This window comes from Rattus rattus, chromosome 3 (genome assembly GCF_011064425.1).
Source record: "Rattus rattus isolate New Zealand chromosome 3, Rrattus_CSIRO_v1, whole genome shotgun sequence".
Lineage (NCBI taxonomy): Eukaryota > Metazoa > Chordata > Mammalia > Rodentia > Muridae > Rattus > Rattus rattus.
The window spans coordinates 176,695,144-176,713,127 of NC_046156.1; the positions used below are offsets into that span (position 1 = coordinate 176,695,144).

At 38.8% G+C, this 17,984-nt stretch overlaps 1 protein-coding gene across 1 annotated transcript in view; it reads left to right on the forward strand.

Moving 5' to 3' along the window:
* Ghr (growth hormone receptor) overlaps positions 1 to 17,984 on the forward strand; it is a 230,531-nt gene that overhangs the window by 209,547 nt on the left and 3,000 nt on the right. Inside the window, exons 6-9 of the mRNA XM_032898830.1 lie at positions 3,954 to 4,132; positions 10,092 to 10,260; positions 12,292 to 12,382; positions 17,666 to 17,735. Of these exons, the coding sequence (XP_032754721.1) occupies positions 3,954 to 4,132; positions 10,092 to 10,260; positions 12,292 to 12,382; positions 17,666 to 17,735 (509 nt within the window). The remainder of the gene's footprint in view (positions 1 to 3,953; positions 4,133 to 10,091; positions 10,261 to 12,291; positions 12,383 to 17,665; positions 17,736 to 17,984) is intronic.

Below are 17,984 nucleotides of genomic sequence, written 5' to 3' on the forward strand. Positions count from 1 at the left end.
ACTTATTTAATAACCTCCTCCCAGCTGCAGAGCTGAGGCCAGGAGAGGGAGAGGGTGGATCAGTTGTAAGGACACTGGTTTAAGATCCATGCTTTGTCCCCACCCCTATCTGTAGCAAGCCTTTATCTGTCTCTGACTGAGCTCCTTCACGCATGTTGACTATACATGATGCAGTCAAGTAGCAGGATTGGGAAGTTCAAAACTAATTGCAGGACAATGTACCATAACACAGTATGGCAGGTCCTGGACTTGAGGTGTTTGGATGCCTAAAAACAAGGCAGTGGTCAAATGTATAAATGACCTGCTATCCCCGTAAGATGAAGAAAAACCAGCTGAATGGAACTGTAACAGTTCAGTTCCCTCATAAAGGGTGAATGAGAGTTACCAAGAGTCACAGACCTAGAAACTACTCAGTTCTAATGGTTGCAAAAGAAAATAAAAGTTTAAGGGCTCAACAGCAGTTGCATAGACCTAACAGCCCCTTGGGGAGGGAGGGGGACTTGATCTCACTGCCAAAAGTTATATTTGCATGTATTTAAATAAGGAACTAACTAACCCAGAGAATTTATGTCTCATATAATGGTTGTAAGAGATAGGCTCTATTATAAACCCCATTAAACAGATAATGCCACTGAGACTCAGAACTGTTAAATGATGACATCAAGGTAAAATAAGACAGTACGTTATGATTTTAACCTATCACCACTATGCTGTTAGTGTCTTAAAGAAATTGACTTAGCTATTTGTGGTGATAGATTGAAGTAGGGACAAACTAGAGTCATTAGAAGATTTTGATAGTCACATGAAAAATGACTAAAAGAGTCACAATAGTAGCACAGAGGAGGGAAGAGGAACCGGGTAAAAATTCAGTCTATGGTGACTCTGGTACGTTCTGAGAAAAGATTCCAGAGGTCTGAACCCACAGTTTTCTCATGTACTGTATTGTCCTTCACAGGGCTGTTCTTTAGATTTAGATGAAATCATAGATTAGTTAAATGTTTGCCGTTCATTCAGTTCATTCAGCAAATATCATGTCCTTACCTTTGGGCCAGGCTGTGTTCCATGTGCTGCAAAAGAAAATGTTTACCCGGTAGTATTAAATCCCAGTAAGGGTGCAAAGGGCCAGTTCCTCAGAGAAATGCAGAGCAAAAGCACCAGGGTGTGGGAGAGGCTGCAGTGTAGGGTCAAGTCACCTGGATTGGTTTCACTGACGATAGGTACAGCAGAGAAAAGAACACTCATGTTAGTTTCTGACAGAAAAGCATTTCAGCGGGAAGGCAAAGGTGACCACTCGGAGGTATAAACATGCCTGTGAATGAAGCAGAAGGCAGCAGAGGACCTGGACAGACTGGGGAGGGAGAGGGGTGGGAAGAGACAAGATTTGAGAGTCGTTTTCAGGCTCTTATAATGGCTTCCCCTTGGAGCGAGATAGAAAAGCTAGGATGGTGATTGCTGTGATGCGCTAACTTAAAAGGTAAGAGGATACCGTGTCTGTGGGTTGTGTGGAGATTAAGACTGGAAGAAAAGGGACAAGATCTGAGGAGGGGAACAGGGAAGGCGCTAGCACAGGTGAAAAGGGATAATTGTATTTTCAAAGAGAAGCTGACAGAACATGTGGTCCTGACAAAAAGATAAGAGAATATGGATTTTATGTGGAGTAATTGGAAGGGTAAGGTCACCACTGAGAAAGATAGAAGACGAAAGAGGAGCAGCTAGATGTTGGGCACGAAGACCAGAAACTTTTTCTGCATATATTGTTTCAAGTTCTTTTAAATATTGAAGAGAAATCGTCAGCTAAGGCTTGTAGGCTTATAATTTCCAAAACCTACCTTAATAAGTGTAGTTAAATGCTTTAACTTCTTTTTAGCCCATCACCCACCAGAAGTAGTGGAAAGGAAAGGTTACTGGGACAAAGGAGAGTGGGGTGGGGGTGGGGTTCCAATGCCTTCTTCTGGCCTCTGCAGGCATCCGTACACATGAATGTATGTGTACATGCAGATAAACACTCAAACACACAAAATAAAAAATAAACTTAAAAGTATGAGGAAAGAGATTCTCATGGAGTTAGAAAGGGGATCATAAAAGAACAGGAGAGTATCTTGTGGGGGGAGGACAAAGAGAAGACAGTGGAACATGAAAACAGAAGTAGAGACTATGTTCACGGAGGGGGGGAGCTAGCAAATGGAAGCTCTAGGAAGAGAAGGAACCCAATGAAAGAGTGAGATGAATAAAAGCAATGTAAATTAATATGTACATGGGGAAATGTTATAATGTATGCACTACTTTCTATGCTAACTTTAAAAAGTTAATTGAAATGCAAATACACATTCAAAACTAGTCACTTAAAAAGTTAAGCTTGTGGTTATTCCTCAGTTCTTAACAAAGCCAGGACAAAGTAATACTGTTGTTGTATAGGACTATGTCACTTGAATACCCTTCAAGTTTAATTTCTGAAATGTATTCATGTGTATGTGTAATTAATATTTTTAAATAAGGAAAGTCTTTCTTATTTCTTAAAAAAAAAAAAAGGTTTATGTGACAGTGGCCATAACATACCCTTCCATTATATGTGTATATGTGCCCACTCTGGATCAGTGCAAGAACTTCTCTTTGTGTTAATAAAGGCTCCTTATAAGTATGTATCCACTCTGGGTCAATGCAAAAGTTTCTCTTTGTCTCAAAAAAAAAAGTTCCTTATAACATGTATTTGTAGGCTTCTCTCTGGTTAATTCGAGGAATCCAAATCTTCTAAGTAGCTATGTACATATGTTAAGAAATAAATTAAATTTTAATTCTGTATCTTCAAGTCATTTCAAAAGGTTTGGTAATAAGCCCTATCCAGCAACACTTTGCTTGAGACATGGCAAAATTTAGATATAAGCCCTAGCTTTGGAATCTACACTTGTCTTTACCATCCTTTATGAAACTCTAGTCTTTATGGTCCTCATAAGAATGCAGAGGTATATGTAAGAATAGAATGGGGATTACTGACAGAAACTGAGCAAAACGCAATTTCAAATTGCTCACTTTCAGTTAAGCAAATAGAGAAGGCACTGAATCATCACTAACTCAAGATAGCAGCATAATGCCTTCTTAGGATGGCTAGGAAGAAGGCAAAGCAGGGGCAGAGGGCTCATGGGACTGAACTGTAGTGACACAGAGACGTATAAGGCAAGGTCCTTCCTCAGGTCACACACAGTTTGGAAGGGAAATCCTCTGCTTCCTGTAATGGGCCATATTTAAAAAGTGAAGTCTTCCTAATTCTCCTCTTCAGTTTTTGATTTTTTTTTTTGTTTATCTGTTTGTTGGCTTGTGTTTGTGTGCATATGTGAGTGTGCCAAAATCCTAAAACAATAATCCTATCAGAGTTAAAACAAATCTGTAGCACAACAACTCTTCCAATAGTTTCCGATTTGAGACTCAAAGGGGAATTAGAGGAGCTTTTATAAATATTTTTAAATGAAACATTCTTATATAAAAAATGTTACTCTGGAGCTTCGAGGGACTAAGCCACTACCCAAAGACTACTACATGGACTGACCCTGGACTCTGACCTCATAGGGTAGCAAATGAATAGCCTAGTAAGAGCACCAGTGGAAGGGGAAGCCTTGTCCTGCTAAGACTGAACCCCCAGTGAACGTGATTGTTGGGGGAGGCAGTAATGGGGAGGATGGGGAGGGAACACCCATATAGAAGGGGACAGGAAGGGGCTGGGGGATGTTGGCCCAGAAACCGGGAAGGGGAATAACAATCGAAATGTAAATAAGACATACTCAAGTTAATAAAGATGGAAAAAAATGTTACTCTGCTATGAAGTAGAGTTCTAGTGATGTGGGTGATTGGAAGAATTAGGAGTGTGGTCAAAACGAATGAAGCAATTTGGCCTCTGAAAGAAGCAGATTGTCACTGTCAAGAGTGTTTCTCTGGGGACTAATTCTCCATTGAATTCACAGTGCAACCTGATCCGCCTATTGGCCTCAACTGGACTTTACTAAACATCAGTTTGCCCGGGATCCGTGGAGATATCCAAGTGAGTTGGCAGCCGCCACCCAGTGCTGATGTTCTGAAGGGATGGATAATTCTGGAGTATGAAATTCAGTACAAAGAAGTAAATGAAACAAAATGGAAAACGGTAAGAATCCCTCCATCCTACTCTTTGACTTTTTCTCCTTCCTAACTCGATAATCATTTTTCCATTTGTAATAACACTTTCTTTTCACCTAGTATTGAATGCCCAAGTTATGTGTCCTATAACTCCTTATTAGAGGAAGATTGATATAATCTTAATACCTTAAAAGTCCCTAAGACAGCAAATGCTAATGTGAATCTTTTATGTAGACATATTGGGAGACGAAAACCATTTTCCTAGTCATCTGTGGTGTTCAGTTTAACCATGGAGCAAGGTCACAGACTCACCACTTGGCTATCTTTAGAGATGTGGCTGAACTTAACCAGGATCATGAGGAAGGTCAATAGTAGGCTATGGACAAATGTCATCCCATGATTTTAACTGCCGCTCTTCATAGACCTTTATTAGTATCTGTTCTTGGGTTTCTCCAGAAGAAAGGCATAAAGAAGGAACTCCAAAGAGGTTTCAGAAAGATCTTCTTTTACATACCTCAGAGACAAATCAAGTTGAGAGGCCACTGCCTAGGGGAGAAGAAAGCAAATTGGCCTGTGAACTTCTCACTTCCCTGCCAAGCACTTGGGAACTCGGCACTGAGATAAATTCCACACGGCACACAACAAGAGGGGAAACAGGATTACCATGCCATTCCAAATATAACTGATTCTAAATCAGTCTAACCACAGCCACAGACCTGGCCAAGCCAAGCAGCTTCTGGATAGGCATGAGGTTGTATGCAGCACCCTGGCAGGGTTCATTCCCCAAATTTTGAGACACGAGGCCCTGTCTATTTAGTGTAGCACCAAAAAAGAAGCCAATTTTGTCATTAGCAGAGAATAAAACTTGGGCTGCCTCGAACAGCTACTTCCTCTGTTCAAGGTTCTGTTTTCCGAACCATTCTAATTTAGATATCTGGTTAATAACTTGGTACCAAAAGGAGGCTGGTTGGATGTTAATTCAAACAAGACTTTCTAAACCCGAGTTATAATCAAACATTGATTCACCAACCAAGTATAGGAACAACTACTTTGCACAAGGTCCCAAGGGCACCTGAGGTAGCAGTTTTCAAAATGAGAATCATGTACCTCTGAGGACTCTTGGGATCATCTCAAGGGAGCATATGAGGTCAACACTAATTTCACATGAATAACATGTTTGTGCCATAGTACAAAAACAGTGGTAAGCAAACTGCTGCCTCTTGGCATGAATTAAGGCAAAGGTCCCATTGTGTATGAACAGTTACATTGTGAAGATCACATTAAAGGCCAGGGCTGTTTCAAGGAGCCTCTGCTTAAATCTCAGCCTTGGAGTGTATCACTGTCTAAGCTTCTGTGTGGCACATGGAGAGTACACACTGTACTCATCTCCATTCCAAGGTAATGATAGATCAAAACACATAAATGATTCAGCAACTGGACTAGCAGTTCTGTTGTATGAAGCACAAGTTTTATACGAAGGACAACATTGCCAAAGATTTCTTGAGAGAAAGTTTACAGTTCCAGTGAACATCTGACAATGTTTGCACCAAGGATAAATTTTGACTTTCAGGCAGAACATAGAGTTTTTGAAAATGTTTATCTATAACCATGATTTGCTAGCCTTCCCACATATGAACACTTACTCTTTAAAGTATCCATAGTGATATTAGCAAAAATGGTGGTTTTATATACTAATTATATAATCATATATTATATAATTATTATCATTATTAATTATCATGTTGATGATGTTTTGAAATATTTATACGTGGTAAGATGGTTCAGTGGAGCTATTAGTGGATGTATTTTTTCACAGATGTCTTTGAACTGACAGCTTCAAATCTACTCTTGTACATTCCAATATATCCATCTTTTCACCCATTTGTTCACCAACAGGCCCAGGTTGATCCATATTTTGGCTACAGTTATCATGATCAGGCAAATGTATCTCTAATGTATTAATCTTATTTCCTTGGGACATAAATTATTAGTAAACAGTCACTAGATGATATGGTAACTTTAGTTTTCATTACTTGAGTGACTTCTATACTCTTTTCAATAGTTACTCTACTATTTTCATTTCTATAAACAAGTTAGAAAAGCCATCAGTAATCTTACCCTGCTGGGAATTTTTCAAGATATTGGTCGGGAAAGATAGGCCACTGAGAGTAGTATGGCTATTATAGGGATAACTAACTACTTTCTAGTTAGATTTAGAGTCTTCTACACAAGATGGAACCCATACCTGACATCATTAACTGGGCCAAAACAACATGACTGGCTAGGTTATAAGCCCTAGAAGAGAACCTGAATGGACATAGTAATTAACTGCCTCCCCCAAGTTATTATCACTCTACCCATAGATTAATACAGCTCCTGGCCCTCATTAGAGAAGCTTCTCTTTTCAACAGATATTAGGTGATACAGAGAACCACATTCAGTCAACATGCAGAGCACCGAGCACTGATTGGAACATCCATATCCTACCCACTCCTCCCAAGACTCAAAGACTTTGAGGAAGAAATATTAGAAGTGTCTAAAGGAGTAGATGGCTATAGAGAAACTATTTACTGGTCTTGGCCATACAGTTACACACACAGCAGCTGGATTAGCATGAGCGAAAGGTTTACACAAGATCATGCCAGCCAAAATCCCAGCATGGACCCAGGAGAGCCTTAGGAAGTTACTACCCTGCCTAAGAAGTTCTTGACAATTGGTGGCTACTGGGAGAGTGACTGGATCTCTTCAGAGATGTGAGACCTGAGAGGCATTCCATCATGCTCCAGCAGGTGGTCCCACTCCTGTGCACATAAAAGCTGTAAATACACTGAGTATTTTGAGACACACACATGTACACAGAGGGAGAGAGAGAGAGAGAGAGAGAGAGAGAGAGAGAGAGAGAGAGAGAGAGAGAAGGAGAGAGGAAGGGGAGGGAGGAGAGGGGAGGGGGAGAGGGAGAGAGAAAGAGAGAGAGATGAGTGTGCCTACTCTAAGTTGGGAAGGAAAAGTACTGGATGATTAAGAATGAATGATGGAACGACATCTAGACACCATTGAATCTGAGTAATTTTTGTGCCAATGAATGGCATCAGAATTTTAAAAGTAAAAAAAGAAAAGAATGACTGATGGGAGGTGGGTTTGATCAAATATTATAGAGATTTGCAAATAATAGAATTTTTCTCATTTTATATTACTTGGTCATTAAAGGCCAAAGTTCACAATTAAATAAAATAATTTTAAAAACATGTTTTCTGTCCATTCTTTTCAATATTTTTCTAGTCTCAGTTTCATCTGTTTCTGCTCTGACACTTGCCACCACTCCCCACCCCCCTTCCTTCCACTTCCTTTGGGATCGGTTTGTACTTTTTCTAGTTCCTAGAGGTATAATGTTTGGTCCTTGTTTAATGCAGTTGAAAATTTCCTCGGAAAACTGAAAGATAGTATAGAAAGACAGAGATAGGAGGGGCCATGGGTTGACTTCCAGGGCTCCCTATGGATTATTTACAATTGTTAGTGAAATCTATAAATACTACCGATGACAATGGCTGAGAAACCAGGTCTTGCTCCAAGCATGAAACTCAAGCTTTCAAAAGTACTTAATGAAAAGCAAGAATGTTTAAAATCCAGAGTCCTGCTCTAAAGAAAGCATTTTAATATTCAGTGGCTCCTGTAAGAAGACACGCCCCCGTCATATACACATAGGGTGAAAGAGTATTTTGTGCATGGAAACCAAACGAAAGTGAAAACAAATTTGTCTCAGATGTTGAGGTTCAGCTTCTGACTTAATAAAAATATCATGGGGTTTATTTATGTGGAAATCTATGCTGCTGAAAAGGTGAGTATTCCACTTTTGTTCTTAACAAGTGTCCTACTCAAAATGTATAAAAACACATTGAGCATCACATGCATTGAGTGTTTGACTTAGAGCAGTGGTTTTCAACATTCCATTTGCTGCACAGTTCCTCATGTTGTAGCAATTCCCCAAAGGTACAGTTGTTCCGCTGCTGTTCCATAACAGTAACACTGCTACTGTTTTGAATCACTATGTAAATACGACCCCCACCGACTTACCAGGAAGAATCTTCATAACATAGACCTTGGGGCTGCCTCTCTGATCACAGCATCTTAGAAAGCTAATCCTCTACTCTCACTTCCTTTGTCGGGGGAGAGGGGTTATCCTAAATTTCAAAACTGTGAAACACTGATGCTCCATGCTCAGGGTCTCTAGCTAGTTTCTGCCATGTGCATTTCCTGGGGAGATGTGACCATCTAGTGCCTCTAGACAGAGAACCAATGACAGGTCATCAAAACTGTTACACCTAATCCTAGGTTACAGACCCACTGAGGTTATTTAGTGCTGAAAGGAGAATACGTGAGGTTTACTTACAGGAGTACTTTTTTTTTAATGTGAAATATTATATTTTTCCTTTTTTAATTACATTTTTTCCATTATTATTAAGTTGGGTATTTCTTATTTACATTTCAAATGTTATTCCTTTTCCCGATTTCCTGTCTATCAGGCCCCTAACCCCTCCTCCTCCCCTTCTATATGGGTGTTCCCCCCCGAACCACACACCTTACCACCTCCCCCACCTGGACAATCCCCTACACTGGGGGTCCAACCTTGGCAGGACCAAGGGCTTCCATATAATGGCTCAGAATGGCCGTTCCTTCAGTCTCTGCTCTAAACTTTGCCTCCCTAACACTTCCTATGGATATTTTTGTTTCCTTTTTAAAGAAGGAGTGAAGCATTCACACTTTGGTCATCCTTCTTGAGTTTCATGTGGTCCGTGCATTGCCTCTTGGGTAATTTGAGCATTTGGGCTAATATCCACTTATCAATGAGTGCATACCATGTGTGCTTTTCTGTGATTGGGTTACCTCACTCAGGATGATATTTTCTAGTTCCATCCATTTGCCTATGAATTTCATGAAGTCATTGTTTTTTGATGGCTGAGTAGTATTCCATTGTGTAGATGTACCACATTTTCTGTATCCATTCCTCTGTTGAAGGGCATCTGAGTTCTTTCCAGCTTCTGGCTATTATAAATAAGGCTGCTATGAACATAGTGGAGTACTTTTGACTCAAACAGCTACACTCACAGGGTAGCCCACCACAGCAGATGGGATGACTCACAAATGGTACGTCCCTGCTGCTGCCTGCAGAGCTCACAGGAAGCTCAGCTGATCTGACAGTTTCTTCTCTTCAGCAACAGTTATTATGTGCATGACCTTATGGAGGGGCTTGGTGGATTATTTAGGTTTCAGAAACCTCCTGCCTTGGCTGACTTTTTAAGTCTGAAGACCCTCCTTCCAGAAGAGAGTGCTTCCATCCTGAGGAAATCGCTACCTCACATTTTTCTATGAGATTCTTGAGCAACAGACTCTTCTGAGGCAGGTTTAAGACTTCTGGAGTAAATAAAGTGTATAGCTGCTTTCAATAAAATTATTTGGCAGTTCAAGACAACTATGGTATTTCTAGGACCATTTCAAATTATGGAATTATTAATAAATGACTACTACCCAGATTTTCCAGGGAATACATATGCTACAGATATATGATTTGCTTGTGGCCATAATTTGTTTTGGTGTGGAAATAGGGGGTTTCCTAGTCTAAGATTGCTCCATAGAAACCTATAATGTCCCAGCTAAGTAACATACCCACACTCCTCTTACAGCTCTGCCATGCCTAAGTCTATTATGACTTAATCTTAGTTGACTATTTAAGAACCTAATGCAAACATATTAAGTTTTTAAGCAAATGTATAGCTTTGGGTTGACACTAAAATAAATTTGAGGATTATTATTTTAACAAAATTATTCTTTATATAATTTGTCTCAGTCTATCTTATTTAATAACCAATCTCATCTGGGCATGTTAAAATATTACTCACTTTCTAGAAAGAGAAAAGGGAAAACACTTGAAGAATTTGAGCGTTGAGTTGTGGATGCCTGGAGCAATATGTTTTTATGTTTTGTTTTGAAAGATGAGCCCTATATGGTCAACATCAGTCCCACTGTACTCACTGAGACTGGATAAAGAGCATGAAGTGCGTGTGAGATCCAGACAACGGAGCTTCGAAAAGTACAGCGAGTTCAGTGAAGTGCTCCGTGTAACATTTCCTCAGATGGACACACTGGCAGCATGTGAAGAAGGTAAAGTGCATGTGTGCATGTGCGTGCGTGCGTGCGTGCGTGCGTGTGTGTGTATGTGTGTGTGTGTGTGTGTGTGTAAATGACAGCTAGCAGAACTTTTGGCAATATAAGCTAGCATGTGCCTTCCCTTGTTAGTATATTGTCTAGGTCAATGTACTCTAGTTTCACATATCAGGGGCAAGACAGCAGAGTCACTAACTGCAGAAGATGTATGCAATGAAAAAGAAACAAAAGGAGGGGCTGGAGATATGGCTCAATGGTTAAGAGCACTTCCTGTTCTTCTACAGGACCCAAGTTCAATTCCCAGCACCCACATCAAGAGATTGACAACCATCTGTAACACCAGCTCCAGAGGATCTGCCATCCCTAGCCTTGCGGGCACCTGCATTCATATGCACATACATGCATACACATAATTAAAATTAATAAAATAAAATTTTAAAAATATCAAAAGGATTTGTTTCCAAATTATTTGACTTAGGAAAGGTTTCAGGGCAGGTGGAAACTCAGAGAGAGAATACAATGTTTGTCCCTGAACAACAGATTCCTGGGGAGTTCTTTTTTTCTTTGTATGTCTCTATAATCCCAATTTTTTCTACAATGTGGGTGTTTTGAATTTGTACCCAGAAGAAATAAATTTATCTAAGGTTTGAAGAAGGAAATGTGGTGCTCATGGGTTTGGAGAAGTACAGGTGTGGTGTTTACGTAGAGAATGCGTAGTAGGTCATACAGTAAGTCATGTGTTAGTCATAATCTGGGGACACAGGAAGTGCTCAGAGCTCCTACACAGGAGCCATACAGGGTCGCTCCGTGTCTGTATTAAAAAGTAGTTAGGTTCTGCCTCTCTGGTAAGAATGCTGGGAACCAACCTCAAGGGGACTGGGGGGCATCTCTTCCTAAGGGAAGGGATGGAAGTGTCGGAGACCAATTATCCCACGACTCATAAAGTATCAGTATCTGCACAACCTCAGCGCACTTACATAACCACACCATATTAAAGCTCTAAAAATGTGCTCTACGTGCCTCGCTATACCATGGTGACTCTGGCCTCATAACTGTGATAAATCCTCAATGTGGAAACTAACAGATATCATTACAGTTTAAAATATCAGATGGATATTCTTGACTTAGGTTTAACAAGTAACAGTCTCTTTCTGGTGCTAAAGCCTTGATGATATTCCTTAGATATTTGGACATATGAGAAACTTACAGGTTTCAGGTTTTTTGCAATGTGTTTGAAACATGTGTTTTTCATTTAATTGTAATATAATTATATCTCCCCTTCCCTTTCCTCCTTTCAATCCTCCAATGCACCACCACTACCACCACCGCCACCACCACCACCACCACCACAATGAGAATGGCCATCGCCTCACCTTCTCTCAAATTTTTAGCATCTTATTCTTTAACTGTTTTACATATATATGTAAAATATATTATATACATATATAATCTATTTATATATACATATATATTAAAATATTATATCTGTATATATTTTACACGTATAAAATATATGTATATACATGTACATATATGTACATATACATATAGTTATACATGTATATATATGTATATGATTTTATATATATATTTAAAAACAGTTAAAGAGAAAGAGGCTAAGAATTTGAGGGAAAGTAAGGAGGTGACCATCAGCATCATATATATAAACATATATATGTATATATATGTATATATATGTATACACCTATATATACATGTATATATGTATATATGTATGTATATACCTATATATACATGTATATATGTGTGTGGCATATATATGTATATGTGTGTAATATATATATATGTATATATATATACACATATGCAATAGACAAGCATGCTTTATGCTTAAGAAAGAAAAATCCAAAGCCATTCTACTGTGTTTCCATGGTTATGAAGTGAAATGCTAACTTTGCCATAGGAATTCAAATTAACAGATATTTTCAAGTGGGAAAGGAGAGTACAATGTAAACATTGCTTTGGTTATTCATAATTCTGTTAGTGAAATATTCTTTCCTGTTTTAGATTTCCGGTTTCCATGGTTCTTAATTATTATCTTTGGAATATTTGGAGTAGCAGTGATGCTATTTGTAGTTATATTTTCAAAGCAGCAAAGGTAGGTGTGAAGCACTCTCTTTAATACGTTTTCACAAGTTCTGATTTCCATGTGTATTTGAAATGTTCTCTTGTATAACATGAGTGGCTATCTTAATTAACTCAGGAAATTTTAATTTCTGGTTTTACCTTTACCACATCTATACTCAGTCTCATATTCACCTTAAAAAATGGATGGTTTAAATCGGGAAGTTTAGTCACTTCCCCTCATACAGCTGGACAAGGCACCCCAATAGGGGGAAAAAGGACCCGAAAAGCATCAGAAACAACCTCTGCTTTCTCTGTTAGAAGTACCCCCAAAACACCAAGCTACATAACTATAACATATATCCAGAGGATCTGTATTGGACCCATGAAGGCTCCCTGATTGTTGGTTCAGTGTCAGTGTGCCTCTATGGGTCCAGGTTTGTTGATTCGTAGGTTTTCTTGTGGTATCCTTGACACCTCTGACTCCTCTCATCCTTCCTCCCCCTCTTCAGTAGAATTCCATGAGTTCTGCCAAATGTGTGGTTGTGGGTCTCTGCATCTGTTCCCATCAATTGCTGGATGATGCCTCTCTGATGACATTGAGTAGGGCACTAATTTATGAAAGAATATAGCAGAATATCATTAGGCACTATTTCATTGACTTTTTTTTTTACTAGTCTCGTTTGGTTCTATCCTAGCCTCTCTGGGTCTGTGGATTGTAGCATGATTATCCTTTAAATATCAAACCTATAAATATTAATATCCACTCCTCAGTGAGTACAAACCATGATTGTCTTTCTGGGTCTGGGATAGCTCACTCAGGATGATGCTTTTCTAGTTCCATCCATTTGCCTGAAATTTTCATGATGTCATTGTTTTTAACAGCTGAGCAATACTCCATTGTATGAATAAACCACATTTTCTTTATTCATTCTTCTATTGAAGGAGCCTTCAGAGTTTAAAGAAATTCTAATTTGTGGTCTCTTAGACTCTGGAGAGTTGAGTACTTCTATTCAACCACTGATGTCTGAACTTCTTTGTATCACTTAACCCCTCTGAAAATCTACATCTGTGTTCACAACATGATCTTTGAAGTCACTTTGAACAACAAAATGTTATTTTTTTTCTCTTGGAAGAAACTTAGAATGCAGATGTTTATGCAACATGCAGGAAAAAATATTGTTATCATTTGCCCTTTGTTTGCATTTAATGTAGTTTCAACATCATGTGACATGGTGAGCTTTCTAGGACTTCCACTTTCAAGATTCCAGGACTCAGTTGGTCTTTGCACTGTAAGCCCTGTGTCCTGGGAAAGCCCTCAGTTCTGGGCCACCAATAGTTGGTTGCTCTCTCTAAAATTGAAATCAAGCTATTCAGTTGAAGTCAAGAGGCATCAGTGACTCAAAATGGAATGTAGGCTTTTAGTTGTAGTAATCCAGCATTCTCACACCTCAAAATTAACCATCCTTAAATAGAATTTTAGCAGAAGTAATTCAGGTAATGCCAGCATTCTTGAGTGTCAATATTGAAAGACTTCAACTGAATGAACTTGATTTTCAGCAAGGTTTCATCGTCAATATCATAATGAGGGGAAAGCTCACTGCATAATTTCAGTTTGAACTTAGCTTTTTAGCCACATTTCTGTTTTGTAAAAACTTACACTACAGTTGAAGCAACAGGGTTTTCAGTTGTTTGCAGAAAGTAAGTTTATCTTTAGAATATTAAATAAGACATGAATTTGAATAATGCCAAGTGTTAAATTAATTGATTTGAGTTCATTAGTCTATAGAGCTAGCAAAATTCCAAATTTTATGTGTAATTGTGGTAAATAAAACTGCTCTGCATATAAAACCATTCACCCTTAAGACTAGTCCATTTCAGGTCATGAAAGCCAAGAAAACGTGAAAACTAGCTAACAATATATAGAACAAAATATCATCCTCTCGCTAAGTACCGTTTCAAATACATATATTGACCTCTGTTTTGTTTGCCCAGACTGGAAAACCTTCAACTTCTGACCCTCCTGCCTTCAACATTGTCAGTTTCCTGTGGTGCTAAAAATTCTACCCAAGGCCCTATGCGTGCTAGGCAAACATCATCCCAACTGAGCTCAGTCACCAGCCTCTAAATAAATATTTGTTTATTATTATTAATTTATGTTGGTTAGGAGACAGAGAACTGGTTTCACAGCGATATTTCCATGGATATGCGTCATCCTGCTTTGCTCTTATTCTCTCTGATTTCCCTCCTCCACCAGCCCCCTCGCCCACCGGCCTCCTCCGCCACTGGTCCCCTCCCCCACCGGCCTCCTCCTTTTCTGGTTCTCTTTATCCTCCCAAGCAGAGCCCTCTTTTGTCCACATACCACATTATCCTCCCTCTTCTCTGCCTTCCTCCAGAGCTCTTCCTCACCTCTCATAGTACCCTTGCTACTTTCCTACATATGTACGCCTATGTACAGAAATTTAAATCTCAATTCTGTACCTGAATGAAAACGCGGTGACATTTGTTTTTCTGCGCATGCCTGGTTTCACTGAACGTTACAGTCTCCGGTCTCATCCACTTTTCCTGCAAATGTAGTTTCATTTCCTCTGTGGCAGAAAAATAAATACATGCACCATACTTTCCAAAAGTGTATTTTTCTCTGAATAATGAGGCTCCCACCAAAATGTAATGCTCACTCAAAATCAACAGATTGTGAAATTTGTTCAAAAATCTTTATTGCAATCCCACTTTCCTGTGATAAATTGAGGTTTTGTTAAAAAAAAATCAATTTATTTCATTTTCCTACAGAAACCTATATCACCACCCGAATTTGCATGTTGTGATAAAATAATGAAATGATAGAAAATAGCACCAACTAGCACAGAGCTAACACACAATTTCAAAGTTAAAATGTTCCAAAGAAAGCTGATTTTTTTTTCCATCTTGCTCAAAATCCCAGGGATGTTAAGGGCTCCAGGATAAATATGTCTTTCAAGTTTTGTGAAGGAACTTTACTCTGTTATAATCCAAATTATTGAAAGTAAAATCCGGCAAGGTTTGGATTGACATTTGCATTTGAATAAATAAATTTGGACACACTTTCAACCCAGGTTACCTTTGCTCTGAGCCTGTTCCCACCATCCGACCAACCCAGAGTAATTAATTCATGAAAGAGTTGCATCCCCAAACACAGAGGTGGGAGACTGAGCGACTGCAGGTCCACACTGTAGTTTTGGTTCCTATTTTGGAGTAAGGATTTTGCTATACAGGGTGAGAATTTGTGACCATCCTAACCAGAGGATCAGGTGTACCTCTGACCCTTCTGCCAGGCTCTTAAGACTCTCTTCCTCCTGTTGGGTTGCCTTGTCCAGTCTTGATAGAAGGCTTTTGCCTCGGCTTATTCTATCTTGTTTTGGAGAACTATTGCTTTCTAAAGAGGAGACTAAGGGGGGGTGGGGGATTCTGGGGAGAGCAGAGATGGGAGGAGTTAAGAAGAGTAGAGGGAGAGGAAACCATGGAATGCATTGTATGAGAGAATAACCTATTTTCGATTTTTAAAAAGTGAGCTTAAATGCTAAAACGTGTCCTTAAACTAGGCTGATCTCTCTGTGTTGTGCATGAGCTGAAGAGCACTCCTGCTCTCCCATTTGGTGACACTCGAAGCTTATCATCTGTCATCATTGATTGGTTGATTGATACTTCTAGCTCGGGCCCTTGGGGTTAGTGGGGAGTCTCTGTGGTTTAAGATTATCACAACTATAGAAAGCCACTAGTGTGTCAAAATAGATCACATTTTTCAAAAAGGGGAAATACATCTCACAAACTGAAACATTAGCCATTGGGGAATCTTTGTTTCATATCATTGAGGTTACTTTGCATTTTTAAACTTTTGAAAGCTTGAGGGATGGATTTACAGATGCAGAAGCAAACAGAAGACACCATAGCACAGGGCAGACAGATGGCTTTGAAGCAATCACTCTGGGCCTGAGCACCAGCCCTACTAAGGATCTTGTATGATTGGAACGCAAAGATAATACCATCTCCCTTTCCTGTTAGTTGTAAGGATTCAGTGAAATGTTTAATGCAGGAGTTGATCATCCCATTCTATAAATAATCATGTGGTGAGGTTGTAGGCATTAGGGACCACATCTATATCACAGTCACTCAGTTCTCCCAGTGAAGTATAGAAATATTCTGTACTAATTGTGCTGGCTTTAAGGCATAAACACTGGTTAGCTAGCAACAAAATAGATGCATTATTCAAATTTATTCAAGAAATGCTTGTGGAGAAGCTTCCATGTGCTAAGTAGTAGAATTCCAACAAGACACAAAATCTGTAGACTAAACATTGAAATTAATTACAGTCAAAGACAATTTCAGGGCCTAGAGCTGTATTTCAGCAACTGGGAGTGTATAGTGTTCTTGTAGAGGACCCAAGTTCAATTCCCAGCACCCACATAGGGTGGCTCACATCTGTCTGTAACTCCAGCTCCAGGGAATCTGACACCCTCGTCTCTAGGCACCTACTCATTGATGGAATATAATCACAGAGGGGTACATAAAATAAAAATAAAAATGATAAATCTTGGGGGTTACATGGAATGGGTTCTAGAAAGGGTAATTGGGAGGGGCTGGAGAAAGAAAGAAGGGGGAAGAATTCAATTTCAAGTACTAAAATTGACTACTCACCAATATTATTTTTTAAAGAAAAAATAATTTCAATATTTGAAAGAGAAAATGTAAATACATCTTAGTAGTATACATCCAAATCTATCCTTATTAGAGATGATTCAGGTTTGTCTATCTTATTTTAAGTGATACATGCAATATCGTGTTGGCTAGAAATCATCTTCAATGTTTTTTGGTTACTATGGACTGTGTAATGTTAACTTAGTCCAGCCCATTTTTTTCAAGATTTAAAATAACTTTGGTTCCATTTTATTGATTGTCTTGTTTTCTATTTGGTGTTACACCCTTTAAAAGTATCTTATTTATAAGTTACATGGAAGTTGACTTTGGACAGAATTAGATTCCTTATTGCCAAGTACTAAAATTGACTACTGATCAACAGCACTAAGAAAAAAATCGAGAGTTAAACCACAGCTTAGCTAAATGATCTTAAATGAAGGCCTTTAGGGGATGTTTTTCTCCTGCAACTTTTGCCATTTACTTACTGCTTAGAAGTCTCCCTCTCTTTCCAATGTTCTGCTTATACAAGATATAAGGATGCCTAGAGTAAGTGATAGTACTGGCAATATTTCATTTCTACATTTTTGAGATGATTTTTAAAATGTAAAATAAATATGTGAAATACCACTTTATTTGTTTCCAAGGATTAAGATGCTGATTTTACCCCCAGTACCAGTTCCAAAGATTAAAGGGATTGATCCAGATCTTCTCAAGGTAACTAAGTCTAAACTGTGGATCATTCAATTAAATAGTCCCTAAAGAATACTATATCTCTTTAGAGGGTTGGTGGTGGTTGGTTGGTTTGATGTTTGGGGTTTTAGTTTTGTTTCATTGTTGGCTTTGTTTTTTGTTTTTTGGGTTTTTTTTTTTTTTTTTTTTTTTTTTGCGGGTTTTTTTTCTTTGTTTTTGTTTTGTTTTGTTTTGGAGTCTCGATGCGTCCTACTTAAAATTATATTATGATTT